The sequence below is a fragment of the Leptinotarsa decemlineata genome, unplaced genomic scaffold (genome assembly GCF_025532065.1).
Source record: "Leptinotarsa decemlineata unplaced genomic scaffold, Ldec_3_MD MMD2_tig00000505_RagTag_RagTag, whole genome shotgun sequence".
NCBI lineage: Eukaryota > Metazoa > Arthropoda > Insecta > Coleoptera > Chrysomelidae > Leptinotarsa > Leptinotarsa decemlineata.
Genome location: NW_027412549.1, coordinates 15,408,168 through 15,426,730, shown reverse-complemented (window position 1 = coordinate 15,426,730; position 18,563 = coordinate 15,408,168). Strand labels below are relative to the sequence as shown.

The window sequence follows — 18,563 nt, the reverse complement described above, 5'->3', positions numbered from 1 at the left end:
CTGCAACACGTTAACCAACTCAGGTGCTGTGATTGTCGGTTGTCTTCTTGCGGTTAAGACCAAAAATCGGTCTTGAACTGCAGTTGTAGCGCGTCCTCGCCCTGGATGTTGTTCGGCTGGACTGCCAGTTTCACGGAAACGCCGCCACAATCGACTGATAACACTTTGGGAGACCCCCAAACGAAGAGCTACATCATTTTGTCGCATGCCACCTTGAAGAAGCCCTACAGCTCTATTCATCTCAGCCAATGGTAAGTGATGGCGTTCCATGTTAAAGCACAATATTTCCAGTTTAATTGCTGAGCAAGAACTGCATAGAATGTACAAACTCGACACATTCAGATTATTCATTTTAGCCAAAAACCTACAGTTTGTAAAAAACTTGATAAAAGATTAGTTACCGTTTTTGTAGGCTTTGTTCAACCCATAGAAATCTACAGGGTGGTCGAGTGTACCAATTTAATCGAAATTAAACGACCTCATGCATTTATTTTTATGATATTTAGTATGTTATAAAAATATCCCTAGACTTTTCCGATGTGTGTATTTTCATATAGGATTAAATACTTAATATAAATGGATTAAATACTAAGTAATTTTTTTTCTTTTGTGGATGATAGGGCAAGCTATTTTGCCCTTTTCAAAAGTAAGAGGTTTCATCAGTTTTTTATTGTTTTCTTGAAAACTGTAACTCCCCCAAAAATTTTGTAATGAACTTTGTTTTAGATAATAAAATTATCTAAAAAAATTTTTCATAACTTTTTGTTCCATCTTTTATAATAATCGCTTGATAATCAAAAATATATAAGTAATAAATTGTTTATAGGTGTAACAACTTTTTTTATTTATTTGACAGAAAATATATGATACGGTTTTTATTTTTTATCAAGAAAATGAGAAATTTACATAGAATAATTTAACTTAAACTTTGTTCCATAAATGATGAAATTGATAAATCTACAATTCAATATATTATAATACTACATTAGAGCAAAAAAGAACTACTTTATCCACAAAATATATTTGATATAATTTTTTTGCATGAATGCAGAAAAATAATTTTAAAGGACGTATTACTTTATTTAATTTTCGATTTTTTTTCTATTATCAGAATTGTTTAAATTTTTTCTTTTAAGTGACCTATTTTCGTTGCCCTTTAAGTTATTATATTTCATTCTGATAAAATTGTTCTCAGTTTGCAAAAGTCAAAAATAATATTTGTAAGTCTTTTTTAAAGAGTTTTCACAACTCATGGCCCTTTTCTAAATCCATTTAAATGATGTTTTTCGAAAAGCTTGTTTCACTTTTTAATTTTTTCTAACCAATTATCTGTCGGTTCAATAAGACCTCCCAATGAAAGTTGCTGAACCCAAGAAGGTATATTATAATTATGATCTTCTGCTTTTATTTTATAAGTATAATCGCCTAAACTAGGTAGATCATTTTTATGCTTTTTAGCAAAGTATCCAGCAATATATTCTAAAGAGTCCTCTGTTATTTCTGGAATATTTGTATTTGAAGTTGAAGGAATGTTAGTAGAAATATCAGAACTACTAGCTGAAAATGAGCTACTGCAATTTGATCCTATTGTCTGCTCTAAAATCGTGTCTGCGTTAATTTCAATTTAATTTGGACCACGGCTTCTAATTTGAGAAAATCAATTTTTGAGAGTAAATTTATCCCCTCATTTGCAGTGACGAATCCATTCTTTTTGCAAAGTTGTGGAAACCATATCCTTAGCAATGGGAAAAGAGTGAAACACATTAGAAACACCACTTTTCTTTAACCCATTAATTCCCAATGTACTCATTTGGGTACACTTCATTAAAATGACCCTAGTGCCATCTATACATAAATTTCATAAGTTTCGACTGTCTACTCAGTGTGTGGTAGGTATCTTTTGCTCAATTCTTGAATGGTGCAGATTTCTGTATACCTGTTTACATGGAAAGAATTTGTTTTGTCAACAACAACGTGTGCATGATTGGAGTCCTGTAATAAAAAATTGTTATACTGCTTGCTGACGGTTTTAGGTAAGTATGTGCTATATATTCAACTTCTCCAAGTGTTACAATACTATTTTATACTACATTGATCTCACGCAAGTGTTTTATCATAACAGCAAAACCATTTGATTTCTACTGTACTTGATTGAGTACACTGGAATTTTCAGACCATTTTTTTATAGGCATAATGGATACTGATGAACTTCAACCCTTATCAACGAAGAGTTTTTATGGTAGAAAAAACTACAAACATTTGGATATGGCTTTGGATGATTTGGAAACATCTGAAACGCAGAATTCTGTTGATATTGTGGTCTTGCCACCCAATGTAGATTCTCAAACGGACGGAGAAGATGATGACGATGAGTACATACAAGAAAGAGAAAATACACTTCCCAGAGATGTAGCCGGAGAAGTAGAATCACATTTTCATGACAATGATAGTGGAAGCAATCATTCAGATGGTTCAGATTTAGAATATGATTCCGAAGACAATGTTCCTTTGGCAGTTTTGACGAAACGCTCTAGAAGCCAATCTAACAAAACTAAAAAGCCAGCCAAGAAAGTTCCAGAACCGAAATGGAAAAACGACCTACTAAAATTGATATGCCAGAAACAAATGGATATGCAGATCGACTCGAAATAATGAAGAATGATCTTGAAAATTTCAGTCCTGTACAACTATTCGAAAAAATTTTTGACGATGACATTTTTCAACATATTAGAGATCAAACAAACCTGTATTCTACTCAGAAAAATAATCACAGTTTTTCTGTATCAACTGCAGATCTAAAGATATTTTTTGGCATTTTATTGCTTAGTGGATATCATAGCCTATCACGTGAAAAACTTTATTGGAGCTTGGACGAAGATCTTGGTGTAGCTTTTGTGTCAAACGCTATGTCACGGAACAGATTCCAGGAAATTAAAAAATATATCCACTTGGCAAGTAACGATGAGTTGGACAACAATGATAAAATGGCAAAAATTCGACCACTCATGAAGTCATTGAATCAAAAGTTTCAACAATATGGGGTATTTCATCAAGAACTTTCCATTGACGAAAACATGGTCAAATATTTTGGCCATCATTCAGCAAAGCAGTTTATAAGAGGAAAGCCAGTTCGGTTTGGGTACAAAGATTGGATGTTGTGGAGCAAAAATATCAAAAAATCAGACAAGCGATGAAAACCTCCCTTTAGGTTCTAAAGTGGTTTTGGATTTGTTGGAAATTGTGGCAGTTCCATCTGATCATATTGTTTACTTCGACAACTATTTTACCAGCCACGCTTTATTGAGAACCTTGAAAGACAGCGGCCAAAGAGCCACAGGCACAGTCAGAGAAAACAGAACAAAGAAATGTCCGCTTTCAGCAGTAAAATTATTTCAAAAAAAGGACCGAGGCGAATTTGAATACGTCTACGATAGCGACTCTCTATTACTTTTCGTACGTTGGAAAGACAATAATGTAGTAACCATGGCCACAAATCATGATTCTGTGGAGCCGCTCGGACAAGTCAGACGGTGGTCGACAGCAGCAAAATCAAAAGTTCAAGTTCCACACCCCAAAGTCTTTCAAAATTACAACCATGGTATGGGTGGTGTTGATCTGCAGGACCAAGATGTAATTAACTATCAACATTCGAGGAAAGAAATGGTAGTGGGTACTGTTCACACACATGATCAATGTGTCAGTTGTTAACGCTTGGAGGCTTCATCAACTAGCTTCACAAGAAAAAATGGATCTGTTGGCTTTTCAAAGAGATATAGCACGGCACTACCTGTTTATGTTTCTAAAAGGAGAGTTCTCAAGAACTAGGCCCTCAGGATCAGTACCCGATGGCATAAGACTCCATAAGGTGGCCATTTTCCAAATAAACTGGATAAACAACTGAGATGTAAGCAGTGCCACATGAGAGCTAGATGGTTTTGCACAAAATGTGGAGTTACCTTATGTATTGAGCGTGATTGCTTCCAAATTTATCATTCTGAATAATTTATCGTTTATTTTGCCATAGTTCCCAGTGTACTCATTTAAGTACATATATTATATAGACTTTCTGTTAACATTATAACATTACTGTCTTATATCATTTTGTTTATAATAAAGTTTTCAAACTCATCCACAGTTCAGAAATTTGATTTAAAATAAAAAAGGCCGTGGGACTTAATGGGTTAAAGACAACTGATTGCTTTTGCAAGTTGACACTGTACAAATACGACCAGGCATTTTAACTAAAAATTACAAGGTTGTTTAATGGTTAGACAATTATTGCTATTATTTACAAAAATGTGAATATTTCCAATTTTTACCTTAATTTAATTTAAAAATGTTCAAAAAACAAAAAAGTTCCACAACGGCGAAAAACAAACCTCAAAACGGAAGAAAATAACAGAGTCTTATATGGCGTCTACTCGTTACTACACCAGTTTGAAAGATGTCCAAAAACATAAAAAAATACGACTTTCACAATAACAAACTCAATGTTTCGGAAACCTAATCGGTATAGTTAAATAAAAATTTAATCAAAATAAACATAAACGATGTAATACTGTCCGAAAATAATCCTCAAAAAATGTTAAAATAACACACAGTCTTATGGCAGCTACTAAAAGTGTCACCAGTGTTACGTCACATCTGCTCGGCGCTTGTTTAACGTGGCGATATATGTGAGTAAGCAATCCTGTACGTCCATAATCGTTGACCCTGGGCGACCCTGGGAAGCTGGCGCCGAAGAAATATCTGGCGATGACCAGGAAAAATCTGCGAACAGAGGGTTTCTAACTGGCCACTGTCAACTAAGGAAACACCTCCATAATATAGGGCTAGTGGACACACCTCTATGCAGGACGTGTGATCAGGAAGATGAAACTGTTAGGCATGTTCTATGCGAGTGTCCGGAGTTATCGTCAATAAGATAGTGCGTGTTCGGCGAGTCTTGGTCTACACCTGCCGAAATAAAGGAGATGTCTCCCAGTGTCCTGTGCACCTTCCTGGAAAGGACAGGATGGGCGATGACCTAGGCGGACAACTCCTCAGGAGAATGCACAATGGGTCACATGTAGCTGTGGGCCTACACTCGCCATCCCTACTCTACCCAGATACAGATGACATCGAGACTCAAGTCCAGTCGTCCCAATGGAAGAGCCCAAGAGAGCCAAGACCAAAAAACAAAATATAAATTGATGAATAATCATTTTCCAGAAATGAAGAATGAGAAATAAACCTTCCTATGTTTTTAGCCAATTTGTATACCAGTGGTATGTATAAAAACCTAGAAAGTTTTGCAAGTATTTCTCATTCTTCGTGATGATCTCCTACCAAGTAGTATAACGGCTACATCTATCAATTTATTTTTGAAAAAAAATGAAATTCACTTTATTTTTTTATCAAACCTCGTACGTGGTAGTTTGCCTAATCAAGCATGCCATCCAACATTGGATCTGTGATCAAAGTGTAAATTGAATTTCGAAAGTAATTGGGAATAGGATTTAATTGAAAAATGGTTGAAGATCCAAAAGAATTGGAGGTGTGAAAAGTCATAGTGAACAAGTGTGGTGCTGTTATTTTTCATGAGCAAAAACATGCCCAAAATTGTTTTTTTTAACTGCTCATAAAGAAGTTACATTGCTAAGATACTATAAAATAGCCTTCCGAAATTACTACACTTTGAATTTTGGGGCGTCGTTACTACAAATTGAATTTAGGGACGTATAAGTCGAAAATAATCACTAATGAAGAGTTACTCAACGTCATTCTCAATATCAAACTAGAACAGATTATAATACAGTACGAACAATTAATTTGAGAAATGAATTTAAAATGTTGTCTTTGAAACATAGGCTTACCCTTTGCATGTTGGTTTTTCTCTACAAAATTTTCAACAATACCTATAATGAAATCTCCTGAACTGTTAGCTTCGATAACATTTAATATACCTTTCGCAGAACTCGAACACTAGCTATGTTCAATATACCTCGATTGATAACAAATACTAGTAGGCCAGGCGTACTATGTTAAAAAATACTGATTTTTCAGAAAAATTCCGTACAGGGTAAACTCATCATTCAACTGCTGAATGTTTGCAGGGGCGAAGGGGTGGATGTGAAAATGGGTGAAAAACGGTTTTTCGCGATTTGCGGACAAAATAATTGTTTTAGAGGAAAAAGTTAAATGAGAAAGTTGTAGATAATGAAAAAATCTATAAGTTTTGTATTCATACTTTTTTCACATAACCTCAAAATTTTCGAGTAAAACGCAAAAAAACACTTTTTTCGTTTTTTATTTTTCATTTGACGAAAAAAAGGCGTATCACTATGAAAATTTAAGCAATTGTACTATTTTTTATCACAAATAAGTAGCAATTTTTTTTGCGATAAGTTGATTAGTTTCTGAGAAATTCGCGTTTTTCGAAAAAAAAGCATTTTTTTCAAGTTAGTCAAAAAGGTTTTTTTGGCCTAGACAACTTTCACACCGCTCATTTTTTTCGTAATTACATAAGCTTTCAGATGAAAAAATAAAAATCGTTTAAAATGCAAAAAACTGAAAAATTGTGCTTGTTAATGTATCTACACTCCCTAATGTACACGAATAAACTGTCGTTGATATTAATTCGCTCTTCTTTACCTACTATATATATACCTACTTTACTATATATATATATATATATATATATATATATATATATATATATATATATATATATAAATAGATAAGTACTCTTTGATCATTCCCATATTGATTTCAATTTAAGAGCCACCGGTATACAGCTGTTTCAGCCTATTGGGCATCGTCAGTACCGGGCAGGCGGTCCTCGATTGAAGACAAAATGAGAAAAAACCAAGAAAGTACTTGATAAAAATAGCTGCGTAAACGCAAGCGAAACATAAGTGGAACCACCTATTGGTGTGACACCCAAGTCAACTTGCCAAGTTTTTTTGTCAGTGTTGGTGGTTTGACCAATCAACCGACAACTGCGGTAGCAGAAATTTGGGAAGCTAACCTGAAATGCCATCGGAAAACGAATCCACATGTTTCTAGAAATGATATGAAATCTAGAAAGGTTAATGCAGTCAAGCTGCTGGAAAATAATTCCATGAAAATCAAAAAATAAATAGATAAGTACTCTTTGATCATTCCCATATTGATTTCAATTTAAGAGCCACCGGTATACAGCTGTTTCAGCCTATTGGGCATCGTCAGTACCGGGCAGGCGGTCCTCGATTGAAGACAAAATAGGCTGAAACAGCTGTATACCGGTGGCTCTTAAATTGAAATCAATATGGGAATGATCAAAGAGTACTTATCTATTTATTTTTTGATTTTCATGGAATTATTTTCCAGCAGCTTGACTGCATTAACCTTTCTAGATTTCATATCATTTCTAGAAACATGTGGATTCGTTTTCCGATGGCATTTCAGGTTAGCTTCCCAAATTTCTGCTACCGCAGTTGTCGGTTGATTGGTCAAACCACCAACACTGACATAAAAACTTGGCAAGTTGACTTGGGTGTCACACCAATAGGTGGTTCCACTTATGTTTCGCTTGCGTTTACGCAGCTATTTTTATCAAGTACTTTCTTGGTTTTTTCTCATTTTGTCTTCAATCGAGGACCGCCTGCCCGGTACTGACGATGCCCAATAGGCTGAAACAGCTGTATACCGGTGGCTCTTAAATTGAAATCAATATGGGAATGATCAAAGAGTACTTATCTATTTATATATATATATATATATATATATATATATATATATATATATATATATATATATATATTTATATATATATATATATAGTAAAGTAGGTATATATATAGTAGGTAAAGAAGAGCGAATTAATATCAACGACAGTTTATTCGTGTACATTAGGGAGTATATATATATATATATATATATATATATATATATATATATATATATATATATATATATATATATATATATAACTGAAACCACAAATGTGCGGTTGGCTCCTGTTGGTGGCTCCGTGCATTTGTATTTCTATCTTTTGGTAACCAAGTGTTGCCCATCCTTACACTTGGCTGCACCATACTGATGATGGGCCAAAAGCCCGAAACACGTGTCTATGGTTTGCCACTTTCATGAGTGCTATGTTCGATATTAACTTCTGTTTCTATATCAAGACACTCAATAATTTTCATATTTGTATATATATATATATATATATATATATATATATATATATATATATATATAACCTCCGGTTTCACTGGAAAAGGTAACAGAACTGCGATAAAGTCTTTGTTAGCAATAACAAATTTTATGGATTTGGCTGATATTTTTTATAATGTAAATGCTGATAAAGATTTGTTGATAAAAAATGGCTGCAAATTGATTGCAGCAATATACAGCAAAAAAAAGTATGTCGTTGAAGAAGATTTGATCTGTACCAAACAGCATCGATCAAATCTACATTCAAATTGGAAAAATTACCACCGACAGAAGGAGCTGCAAAGCAGCACATTTTACGTGTGTATCACCAGCTTCACTCATGGTTCGGAAATTCGATTAATGCAACGGATTGGGGTTAGAAGATGTCTAGCGACGGCATCCTCATGCCAAACTACACCGATGAACAGTTGATTCCTGACAGTTTGCTTGAAAAAATTCATTGCAGCTGTGAAAAAGGCTGCAATACTTTGCGCTGCAGTTGCCGGAAGCATGGTTTAAAATGCTCGCAGCTGTGCAGAAACTGTTGCGATTCGAATGAGTGTTCTAATATCTCAGATGCAAAATACCCAAATTGACGACACGGATGATATTTTTGCTGAGCAACTTGATCTTCAAGAAGAATCCGATAAAAATGTACAAGACGAAGGAGAAGAAGAAGAAGAACAACAACAAGATCAACAACCAGGGCCGCAAAGTAAAAGAGCGAGAATTAATTAAATTAAGACAATTTTTTATCTCATTATCTTAAGTATAATGTATGGTTACCTGCATCTTTGTTAAATAAACATTTCATTTGAAGCTTTATTTGTTCAATTTGCCACTATGAAAGCTTGATAATTAATTCAAAGCATCCTAAATATTGTATAATAAAAATTTTTCAACTGTATTTTAGTATAAAAACCGTTTAATTACATAATATGAAACAAATCACGAAAGAAAGCACAATTTTTCAGTTTTTTGCATTTTAAACGATTTTTTTTTGCTTAAAGTAGTATATTTTTATTTTTTCATCTGAAACCTAATGTAAGTACGAAAAAAAAGAGCGGTGTAAAAGTTGTCTATGCCAAAAAAAAAAAACCTTTTTTTTTTCGAAAAACGCGAATTTCTCAAAAACTAATTAACTTATCGCAAATAAAAAATTGCTACTTATTTGTGATTAAAAATAGTACAATTGCTCAAATTTTCATAGTGATACGCTTTTTTTTTCGTGAAATGAAAAATGAAAAACGAAAAAAATGGTTTTTCGCATTTTACTCGAAAATTTTTAGGTTATATGGTAAAAGAATAAATACAAAAGTTTTTCACCCCTTTTCACCCCCACCCCTCCGCCCCTGCAAACATTCAGCTGTTGAATTTTTGCCCCAATATTACTGACTACCTTTCCAATCAATTCCCGTTGAGTTTGCCCTGTAAGGAATTTTTTCCTTAAAAAAATATAGTACGCCTGGCCTATAAGGCCCATCTTGCGACCATGTTTCGACTAGCCAACAAGTTCAATGCGATGATTGATTTGAATTGGACTCTCTCACAATGTAAATTTAGAAGCATTTGCTTGCACTATATCTTGCATATGAGTGTATAATGCTATTATGTGTGCTTTTGGAGTACCACGAGGTTTCATTTTGGGAATACATTTAATTTGTCACTGATTTTCCAAGAAGTTACATTATGTTTGCGAATGATTCTTTATTGATTAATGATACAAATATTGTATCTACAATGGATTTGGCTCATAGGACTTGTTTTAAAATCACAAAACCATTGTATGAAACAGGTGAATTCGGTAAAATATGTAGGACTTGGGCTGATTCATACACCAAACTTTTACCTTTCAGTTTATGTTTACTTTAATAAAAAAGATTCAAAACTGATTCCTATTTCTGATCTATATCAAATGGATTATTCAAATAAGTAAGAGGAATCTGGTTATCGGTTGGGGTTTGGTAGGATCGGCTTAGGCCCCATAGTGAAACATTTTCTGTCTCCAGGTCCAGGTGGCTCGATACAACCTACTCATAACACCAGGCTGATGACCACAGTTATCGATGCTGAAGGCAACAAAACAAAATTCCAAACGTTTTCACAAAGTCGATTGGTTTGAATTCATTTCGGACTTTCCAATCGTCATGATGCGGAATTATTCCGGATAATTTTATCTTCGTTAAATTCCGTAGGAATTCACTGATGAAATATTCATAATAAAGATAACATGTTTCAAAATGAAGGCGACCAAACATTTCAAAAGATATAAATTATCGTTTTCCTGGAACTTAATTCGAAATAACAACCGCCTGTTTTTCGGGTATTCAATTCGGTTCATTTTACTATTTATTTTTGCGCGTTTTACTGGAATCAAAACCAGTACGCGATGTTACTATAATGAAACGTGGAACATCGCATACTCGTATTGCATTTTCCAATTTTATAGCACTTCTAAAATTAAACAATGTATTAGGTTGTTTCAGAAGTTTCGTCCGTTTTCAATGTTTCATTATTCATTCTACTGTGTCGTAGTAGGTATATACTGATCGAAAAAGTTTTGTACTCTATGCATTAATGTTGTTCATTTTTTCCAAATTTCATTTTTTTTACCTTTTCTCAGCTCATTACTATAAGATGTCGTTGAGCGATTTTTTGGCATTTTTTTCTACGAATTCAAATTCGAACCCGTTCAGCAAAAAGCTCAGATAAAAGCCGCAGAGATCATCTTACTTCTGCGGAGGCACAAGGATAAGCCAATGCACGGGGTATTCTTCAATAACATTGGAGACCTTGGCTTATCAAAGCGCCTGACGTTCGCTTTTCTCAGGTCGAGTGGGCTGAAGTCGGAAACTGAGGGGTTCATCATGGCTTGCCAGGATGGTGTCTTAGTCTACCGCAGTCGCGTGATGGGTATAGAGGTTCCTGACACAAGGTGCAGGGCCTGCCGAGAAGCGCCCGAGACCATAATGCACTTACTATCAGCATGTCCACCATATGCGGTCTCGGCCTATATCCATCGACGTAACGCGGCCCTAAGAGTGCTATATTACCATCTACGGCACTCTTACGGTATTGACGAGACACCGGTGTTGCCCTACGCTCCGGGGATATTGAATCCGTTCTGGGGAACGAGAAGTGCCGAATTTATTGGAACTATTCGTTCCCCACCCTCAGGCTCATACAAGCTAATAAGCCTGATGTAGGCCTTCTCGACCACCAGACCAAAACGATATTTGTCGTGGAGTTTTCAGCTCCTGGCGAGACGAATATCGTCAGAAAAGAGAAGGAAAAACGGATAAAATATCGAGATTTTCTCTTCGAACTCCGCAGATTATATCCAGATCACTCTGTCAAAATGGTTGTTCTGATTATTGGATTCCTTGGTGGAATGATGTCCTCTCTACTCTCGAATCTTAAAAGCATACCGGTTTGCCGCACTGAGGCAGAAATCTTAGCCGCACAGATGCAGCAGGCTGTCATTCTTGGCTCACTGCGCTTGCTCAGGGCACATGATTCTCGGACCCAATGATCACTTACCTCACGGTGTGGGGAGTGGTCATTGGTTGATAATGCTGGCGCGCCCTCCCGAATGTATCGGGGCTTCGGGGGATAGGGCCTGACCAGCGCACACTACGGTGAAAAAAAAATAATAATAATAATAATAATATTTATTTATCCTTTGAGACGTTAACAACGTATAGGGCATGTCAGTACAACACGTTAAAATAGTATAAAGAAAATAAACATACATAAATATAAAATATCTCAGTAGTTTTAAAGTATAAAAATGTATAAAATATAAAGAAAAAAAAACAAGATTAGTCAAAATTGGATGTATAATAAAATAATAAAATCTGGATGAAAGTCTGAAGCGCATTCAGCTAAAGTCGTCTAAAAGGAATTCACTGACACTGTAATAAGCCTTAGACAGGAGCAAATTTTCAACTTCTCTTTTAAATGACACCAAACTCATTTTTTTAAAGTGATCAGGTAGGTGATTGAATAATTTTATTCCCATATATTTGGGTGTCTGTTCAAATTTAGAGGATCTGTGTCTAGGAATACTTAACAATTTTCCATTTCTGGTTGAGTAACTGTGGTAAGAAGAATTTGTGTTATATTTTGTTAAATGGATGTATAGTAAGCTTTTAAATATGTAAATACAAGGGAATGGCAGGATTTGATATGATATGAAGTGTCTCCATGGGAGATCAAATAATTTTTTGATAATTTTTTTTTTGGGAAATAAAAACCGTATCTTTGTTGGTGGCATATCCCCAAAGAACCACATTGTAGCTTAAATGGCTGTAGACCAATCTATAAGATACGTCCAGCAAGGCATGCAAGGGCATAAAATGTTTTATTCTGGAGAGAGCACAGTACGCTTGGTTAACTTTTTTAGAAGAGACTGTAATGTGTTCAGACCATCTTAAGCAATCATCCACATAGACTCCTAGAAATTTTGTAAAATTCGTTGATACCAATTCCATTCCTGTATCAAGACCGATGGAAGAACTAAAATTAATACATTTTGTTTTATTCAAATTAACAATCAGATTGTTTAACTTGCACCAATCTAAGAAGTGTGTAACAAACCTTTCCGTTGATGACTTTAATTCCTCTAGGTTGTGTGCTGAGACCGCTAACGAGGTATCGTCAGCAAAGAGAGTGAGACTATTGTTGTTGATGTTTAAGTATTTGGATAGATCATTCACGAATAATAGAAAGATAAGCGGTCCCAGGACAGAGCCATGAGGAACTCCTGAACTGATTGGTTGAGGATCAGATAGTGTATCTTTTATTTTTACCAACATTGTACGGTCTAAAAGAAAATGTTTGAGCCATTGCAAAAATATACCTCTAAATCCTAGATTAAAACATTTGGTTTCAATAAAGTCATAAGATAGACAGTCAAATGCACGTGAGAGGTCAAAAAATATTCCTGCCACGTGCATACCATTGTCTAGGGAGTTATAGATGATTTCAGCAAAACTACAGGCAGCTGACTGTGTGGACTTGCCTTTACGAAAACCGTGCTGGCAGTCAGTAAGAATCTTAAAATTCAACAGAAAGTTAGCCATTCTCTCGTTAACTAGTTTCTCAAAGATTTTTGAGAAAATACTTAAAAGAGCGATAGGACGATAGTTAGTCACATCTGATGTTTCTTTACTTTTGTGAATGGAAATAATAATGGCCGTCTTCAAGAGTGATGGAAATTTGCCGGTTGTGATAGACTGATTGAACAGGTGAGCTAGATGCTTAGAGATCAATACCCCATTTTCTTTTATGATTCTTACTGAGATATTGTCGTGGCCTGTGCTTTTTTATTTTTTAAACCATTTATAATATCGATAACTTCGTCTTCAGTTATTGGGGCAAAGAAGAATGTGTTTGTTAAAATGTTGGAAGATGTGCATATAGATGATCTATTGCTACCTAAATGTTTTTGTAAGTTATCTTCTACTACTGATGAGAAGTAATCACCGAAAGTATTAGCCACCCTTTTTTTATCAGTGATCAACTCATTACCATGGTTGAGAATGATGTCAAATTGTTTTTTCCCTCTACCCATTTCTTTGTTAACTAGGTTCCAGACTGTTTTGTTTTTATTGTTCGAGTTCTTTATTAGATTTGCATGAAAATCCAATTTAGCTTTCTCGAGTAGTAATTCGTAGTCTTTCTTTGCTCTTTTATATGCAGCGTGCGAGTCTAAGTTGCCTATGTTTTTGCACAGCCAATGGGTATTTTTTAGATTACGCTACCACGCTGGTATTTTTTCGCATTCCCCACTTAATCCTTAGACTTAGTGATCTGGAGTACACTCCACATCCTGAGCCTTCTTTGGTTTTTGGGCCGTCTGTTTATATGTGTATTGCATTTGTAGCATCTGACTCTGTGTTCTGTTTCATTTATATTTTGAGTGCCAAAAACTAGTTTATCCTAAAAATTATAGCCCTTTCAATTCAAACAAGATTCCAATGGCTGAGATTGAATCGAATAAGACCTAGATTCCTACATGGTATTCCGCAGCACTCTGGGGTTCCTTACAAGGGTCACAGGGGTCTAGATACCTTGCAATTGTTGAAAAAGCTATCTTAGTTTTGCTTCTATTTGTGACGACTCACTGATGCAACAATGAGTTTTCAGCTTATGCTTACACAAAAAAATAAATACAGAATCAGACCTGATGCAGCTTCGGATATTCGCATCTAACTGTCTAGTACTATTATAAAAAAATATGTTAAAAAATTTCATTCTTCACATCAAATAGTTGTTTCATTATAATGATTATTACAGCAAAACTGTGTGGCAAATCATCAACTCCGAAACATGTCAGAAAAATAAAATTTTAATTGATCCATAAAACCTAATAGTCTAGTTCACATGTAACATTTTTGTAACATTTTTTAGCCCTGTTCAAAAATTACGACCAAGGTGTCATTCGATTCGTATTTTTGCCTAGAAAGTTTAAGGAAAGGTCCGAAAACGCGCCGATAAAAATTACAAAAGTTATAAACATTGAGTGAAAAAAAAATGGGGCTTTACTTTTTTCTTAATATCTCGGAAAATTTTCAAAGTTTTGGAAATTTGAAAAAGATTTGCAAAGATCAATGAATTTGCGTAAAAAAAGTCCCGACTCCCGAAACTGTATCTCGATTATTTATAATTTTTACAGAGTCTTGAAAATAGAGCCAAAAGCAGGTACTCTGGCTTCTGCGCGCCTTTTTTCACTCTGACATAAAAACAAAAAAAAATGATTTAAACATATTAAATGTCAACATTAAGGAATGAAAAAATTCATGTAATGTTGGGATACATCAATGAACAATAATCAAAAAATTTTTATCCCAATTTTAACGTTAATTATAAATTTGTTAATTAATCTGAATTGAAAGTTAATATAAAAATCCCTATAATTATTTAACTAAAACCCGCTCATTTTTTTCCTTTGGTGAAGTTATCCTTAGTAGGCAAAAAAATAGATTACCGTTGCCAAAATAAAAAAATTGTTATTTTCAATTTTTTTATTAACAATTGAAAATTATAATTATATAAAAAATACATTACTCTCTGGCAATTATGATGAAAAGTGTGGACCAATATTTGTAAAACTTAAAATAATGACCCTATATTCAGTTATTGATTATGAAAATCTGCTTCTTTTCAACAGAACTTGGTGAATAAAGTTGCTCACAAGGATATATAGCAAGACGATACAAGAAACAAATCAAACCTTCTTCCTACAGCTAATAGGTTGAAAAGAACAGAGAATATAGGACTCAAGCTATACAATGCCTTATCTGTTAAATTTTGTAACTTGCCATTCAGAAGATTCAAAAACTTATTGAAGAAAATAATAACCAAACATCCAGTATATGAAATTGATCAATTTCAAGAAGAAAGTAGCATTTTTGTGGTCACTTCCTAAACTTGTACTTAACTTTAAATAGATGTAATATGCCAGTTATGTGGTTTACAATTTGTAAAATATTCATTGCTTTACATTTTAGTCAGCTTTCTACAAGAATTTTTTTAGAAACTGTATTGACGAATCTTATCCTCTCAAACTTATTTTAGAAATTGTATCGACGTGTCAAAAAACTAATAAAAATTATTATTACTTCATTTATAGTTTTTTTTTCTGGAGTCGTAACATGAAAAACCAGTATGTGAACACTTTAGCTATCGAAATAACCAGCTAGGGTTCCATCAAAAATATATGCTCAATTAGGGTTCCATGGCCAGATAAAATTGGGAATCCCTGGAAATGTGTCTATTACGTACTATCATCATGACATGAGTAGATTCAACTCTTCCGTGACATAAAGTCATAATGTTATGAATGAATTGAGTGCTTCATTTCGTAATGTTATCCAAAACGGTGTTGATGAGGTAATAAAACAAGTATCTTATTCCAAAACTTTAAAGTCCGCCATTTAGGATGATGGTGTTCCCTTTAATTCTATATTGTAACTCTTTCATATATTGTGTAAAGTAATGTAAACTTTATTGACTACACTGTGAATAACTTACACGAGTAGCAGGTCAGTAACAGTACACATTTAAATGTAAAAATAAATATATATATATATATATATATATATATATATATATATATATATATATATATATATATATATATATATATATATATATATATATATATATATATATATATATATATATATATATAAAAAGAAGATGAATGGACTAGTGAATTGCAGAGTTCATGTATTCTTCTATTGAATAGAAGCAATGTTCAGTCAAATGAGAGTACCAACTGAAATTGGAAAAAGAGACGAAAATCAGGATGCTGAGTATACCGAAATTCAAAACAATGTTTTTCATGATTTTTATTTGATAATTATATTTGAATACTCCTGAACACCAAAAGGTGGATTGTTGATTAAAATATTCAAAATTTCAACAGATTAACCTAATTTCCCCCACAAACGGTCTAGAAGAGAAATAATATCTCACTTACATTTGATAAGAACCTGGATTCTGATACATTCCTTCGTTTTTTCATTTCACATGAGTTTCATATTATATGTTTATCCAAAATTTGTCCAGAAATATCAATTTTAAAGGAGTCTTCAGCACTATTAATGATAAATGATTTATATCACTTTACAACATCATAATTCCACTCGGACCAATGAAGTGTCGATTTCAATATCATGAAGGAAGGTGTTACAATAACATCAGCTCATACAAAGATCATGTAATAATCTCTAATCAAATAAAAATACTTAACACCTATTTCAAATTGTCACTAGTATGGTAGATGATGTATTCAGTTATCAGTATATTTTGTGGCGTACAGTAAAGAGTTAAGAGACATTGAGTAAGAAGGTATAGATCAGATTGTACTCATTCTAAATTTTTTGGCCATCATTACTTTCCTGATTATTTCCTTGGTTTTATTACATTCAACAAGTTTCATAACATGTTGAGTATGTTTTTATGGTAAAATTTTAATTATTTATGTAAACCAGTTGGGACTTTGGGATACTTCTCTTTATATAAATGATGTTTTCATTCCATGGATTATAAATACAACTGGAATAAATAGTTCATAAAATCACAACAAAATGTATACATTTTCTCTTTGAAAAAATATCAAAAACAATACTGACCAAGCTTTCGTCATCGTTCATTTTTTTCTTGTCATTTTGAATGGCTATTTTTCGTCTTCACTGTCCTGGAAATCCATAATGTTCATTACCTTGACACAAGTCGTCGACATTAGAAATGTCACTAGCACTCGCGAGAAAGTAAGAATTATTATCAAGTCTCACGAGGGAAACCACCAGAAATTTTTCAAATTCGTGAGATTCTTGATTCCCTAAGAGGGCAACTGTAATTTGTCAAAATTTTACCTATCAACAGATATCAAAGGACTGTTTTGGCTATCACAGACAGGTAAGTATTCATCGGAATAATTTGTAAAACACTCGTAATGGATTCATGCTAACTTTTTGACTAAACTAATTAAAAAACTAAAGCTGTGAAATGTGATGTCGATCTCTTGCTCCGGCACAACAGCTTTCACCTGACGTGATAATGTGACGTCAGTTATAAGGTTTATTATTAAAGGTATTTTCTAATGCATTTAAAGTGAGTTCATCTCTTTTCTTCAAATGAGAAGTGAGAAAGAAGAAGACAATTAAGGCCTAATGTGAATAAAATAATACATCAAAGTGAAGAAGACATCTTCAATATAAACAAAATATGTAATTGCATTTTAGGATTCAACATGAATATAATATTTTCAGTTCAATTAAAGTTAGTTCGTTATTCATTTTATTAACATTTACTCAACTATGTGCCAGTCTGTGACACATATCCCAAGGATTCCTTAATTTATATTGGCACTCATGACTGATGCTTCATATTACTTTTTTACAAATGTTCGTGTACTTTTCGAAGATATTATTTTTTATTATGATCAATTATGGGTATTTTTTGATACTTTAGGTATGTCTATTATATTTCGGTATTTTTTGTGTTTTTTCGTCGTTGTGACTGTAATGTAATTTGACATAAAAACCTTGGCCACAACTTTCACAGTTCAATATTGATGAAATAACCAAAACTTGTTCATTATATGACATCGTTGATTGTGTGTATATGTGTCGATATTCGACAAGTACAATATAGTGAGCACTATGTTCCAATACAGTACGCACTAAATTCTCAGAAATGACTGACATTTTTGTCCTAATCAGTCTCTGGCAGTAACGAAACAGATGAGAAAAATGTTGATAAGGATAAAATATATAGAGTCACAACCTTGACAACGTTTTCGTTTTAATGCAATAATACTTCTTAGAATTCAGTGTCTACTCTTATGGAATTCTATTATAGAAAAGTGGATT

At 33.6% G+C, this 18,563-nt stretch overlaps 1 protein-coding gene across 4 annotated transcripts in view; it reads right to left on the bottom strand.

The window, feature by feature from the left end:
• The window catches only part of Rgl (Ral guanine nucleotide dissociation stimulator-like), a 159,580-nt gene extending 141,830 nt beyond the window's left edge, over nt 1-17,750 (bottom strand). For 2 of the 4 annotated variants that reach the window (XM_074174066.1, XM_074174067.1), the window contains exon 1: nt 16,667-16,839. In XM_074174066.1, coding sequence (XP_074030167.1) covers nt 16,667-16,711 — 45 coding nt within the window. In that variant the 5' untranslated portion in view covers nt 16,712-16,839. Of the gene's footprint in view, nt 1-16,666; nt 16,840-17,321 lie in introns of those variants that run through there. The other 2 variants (XM_074174068.1, XM_074174069.1) reach the window with 2 other exon arrangements.
• Between the last annotated feature and the right edge of the window lie 813 nt (nt 17,751-18,563).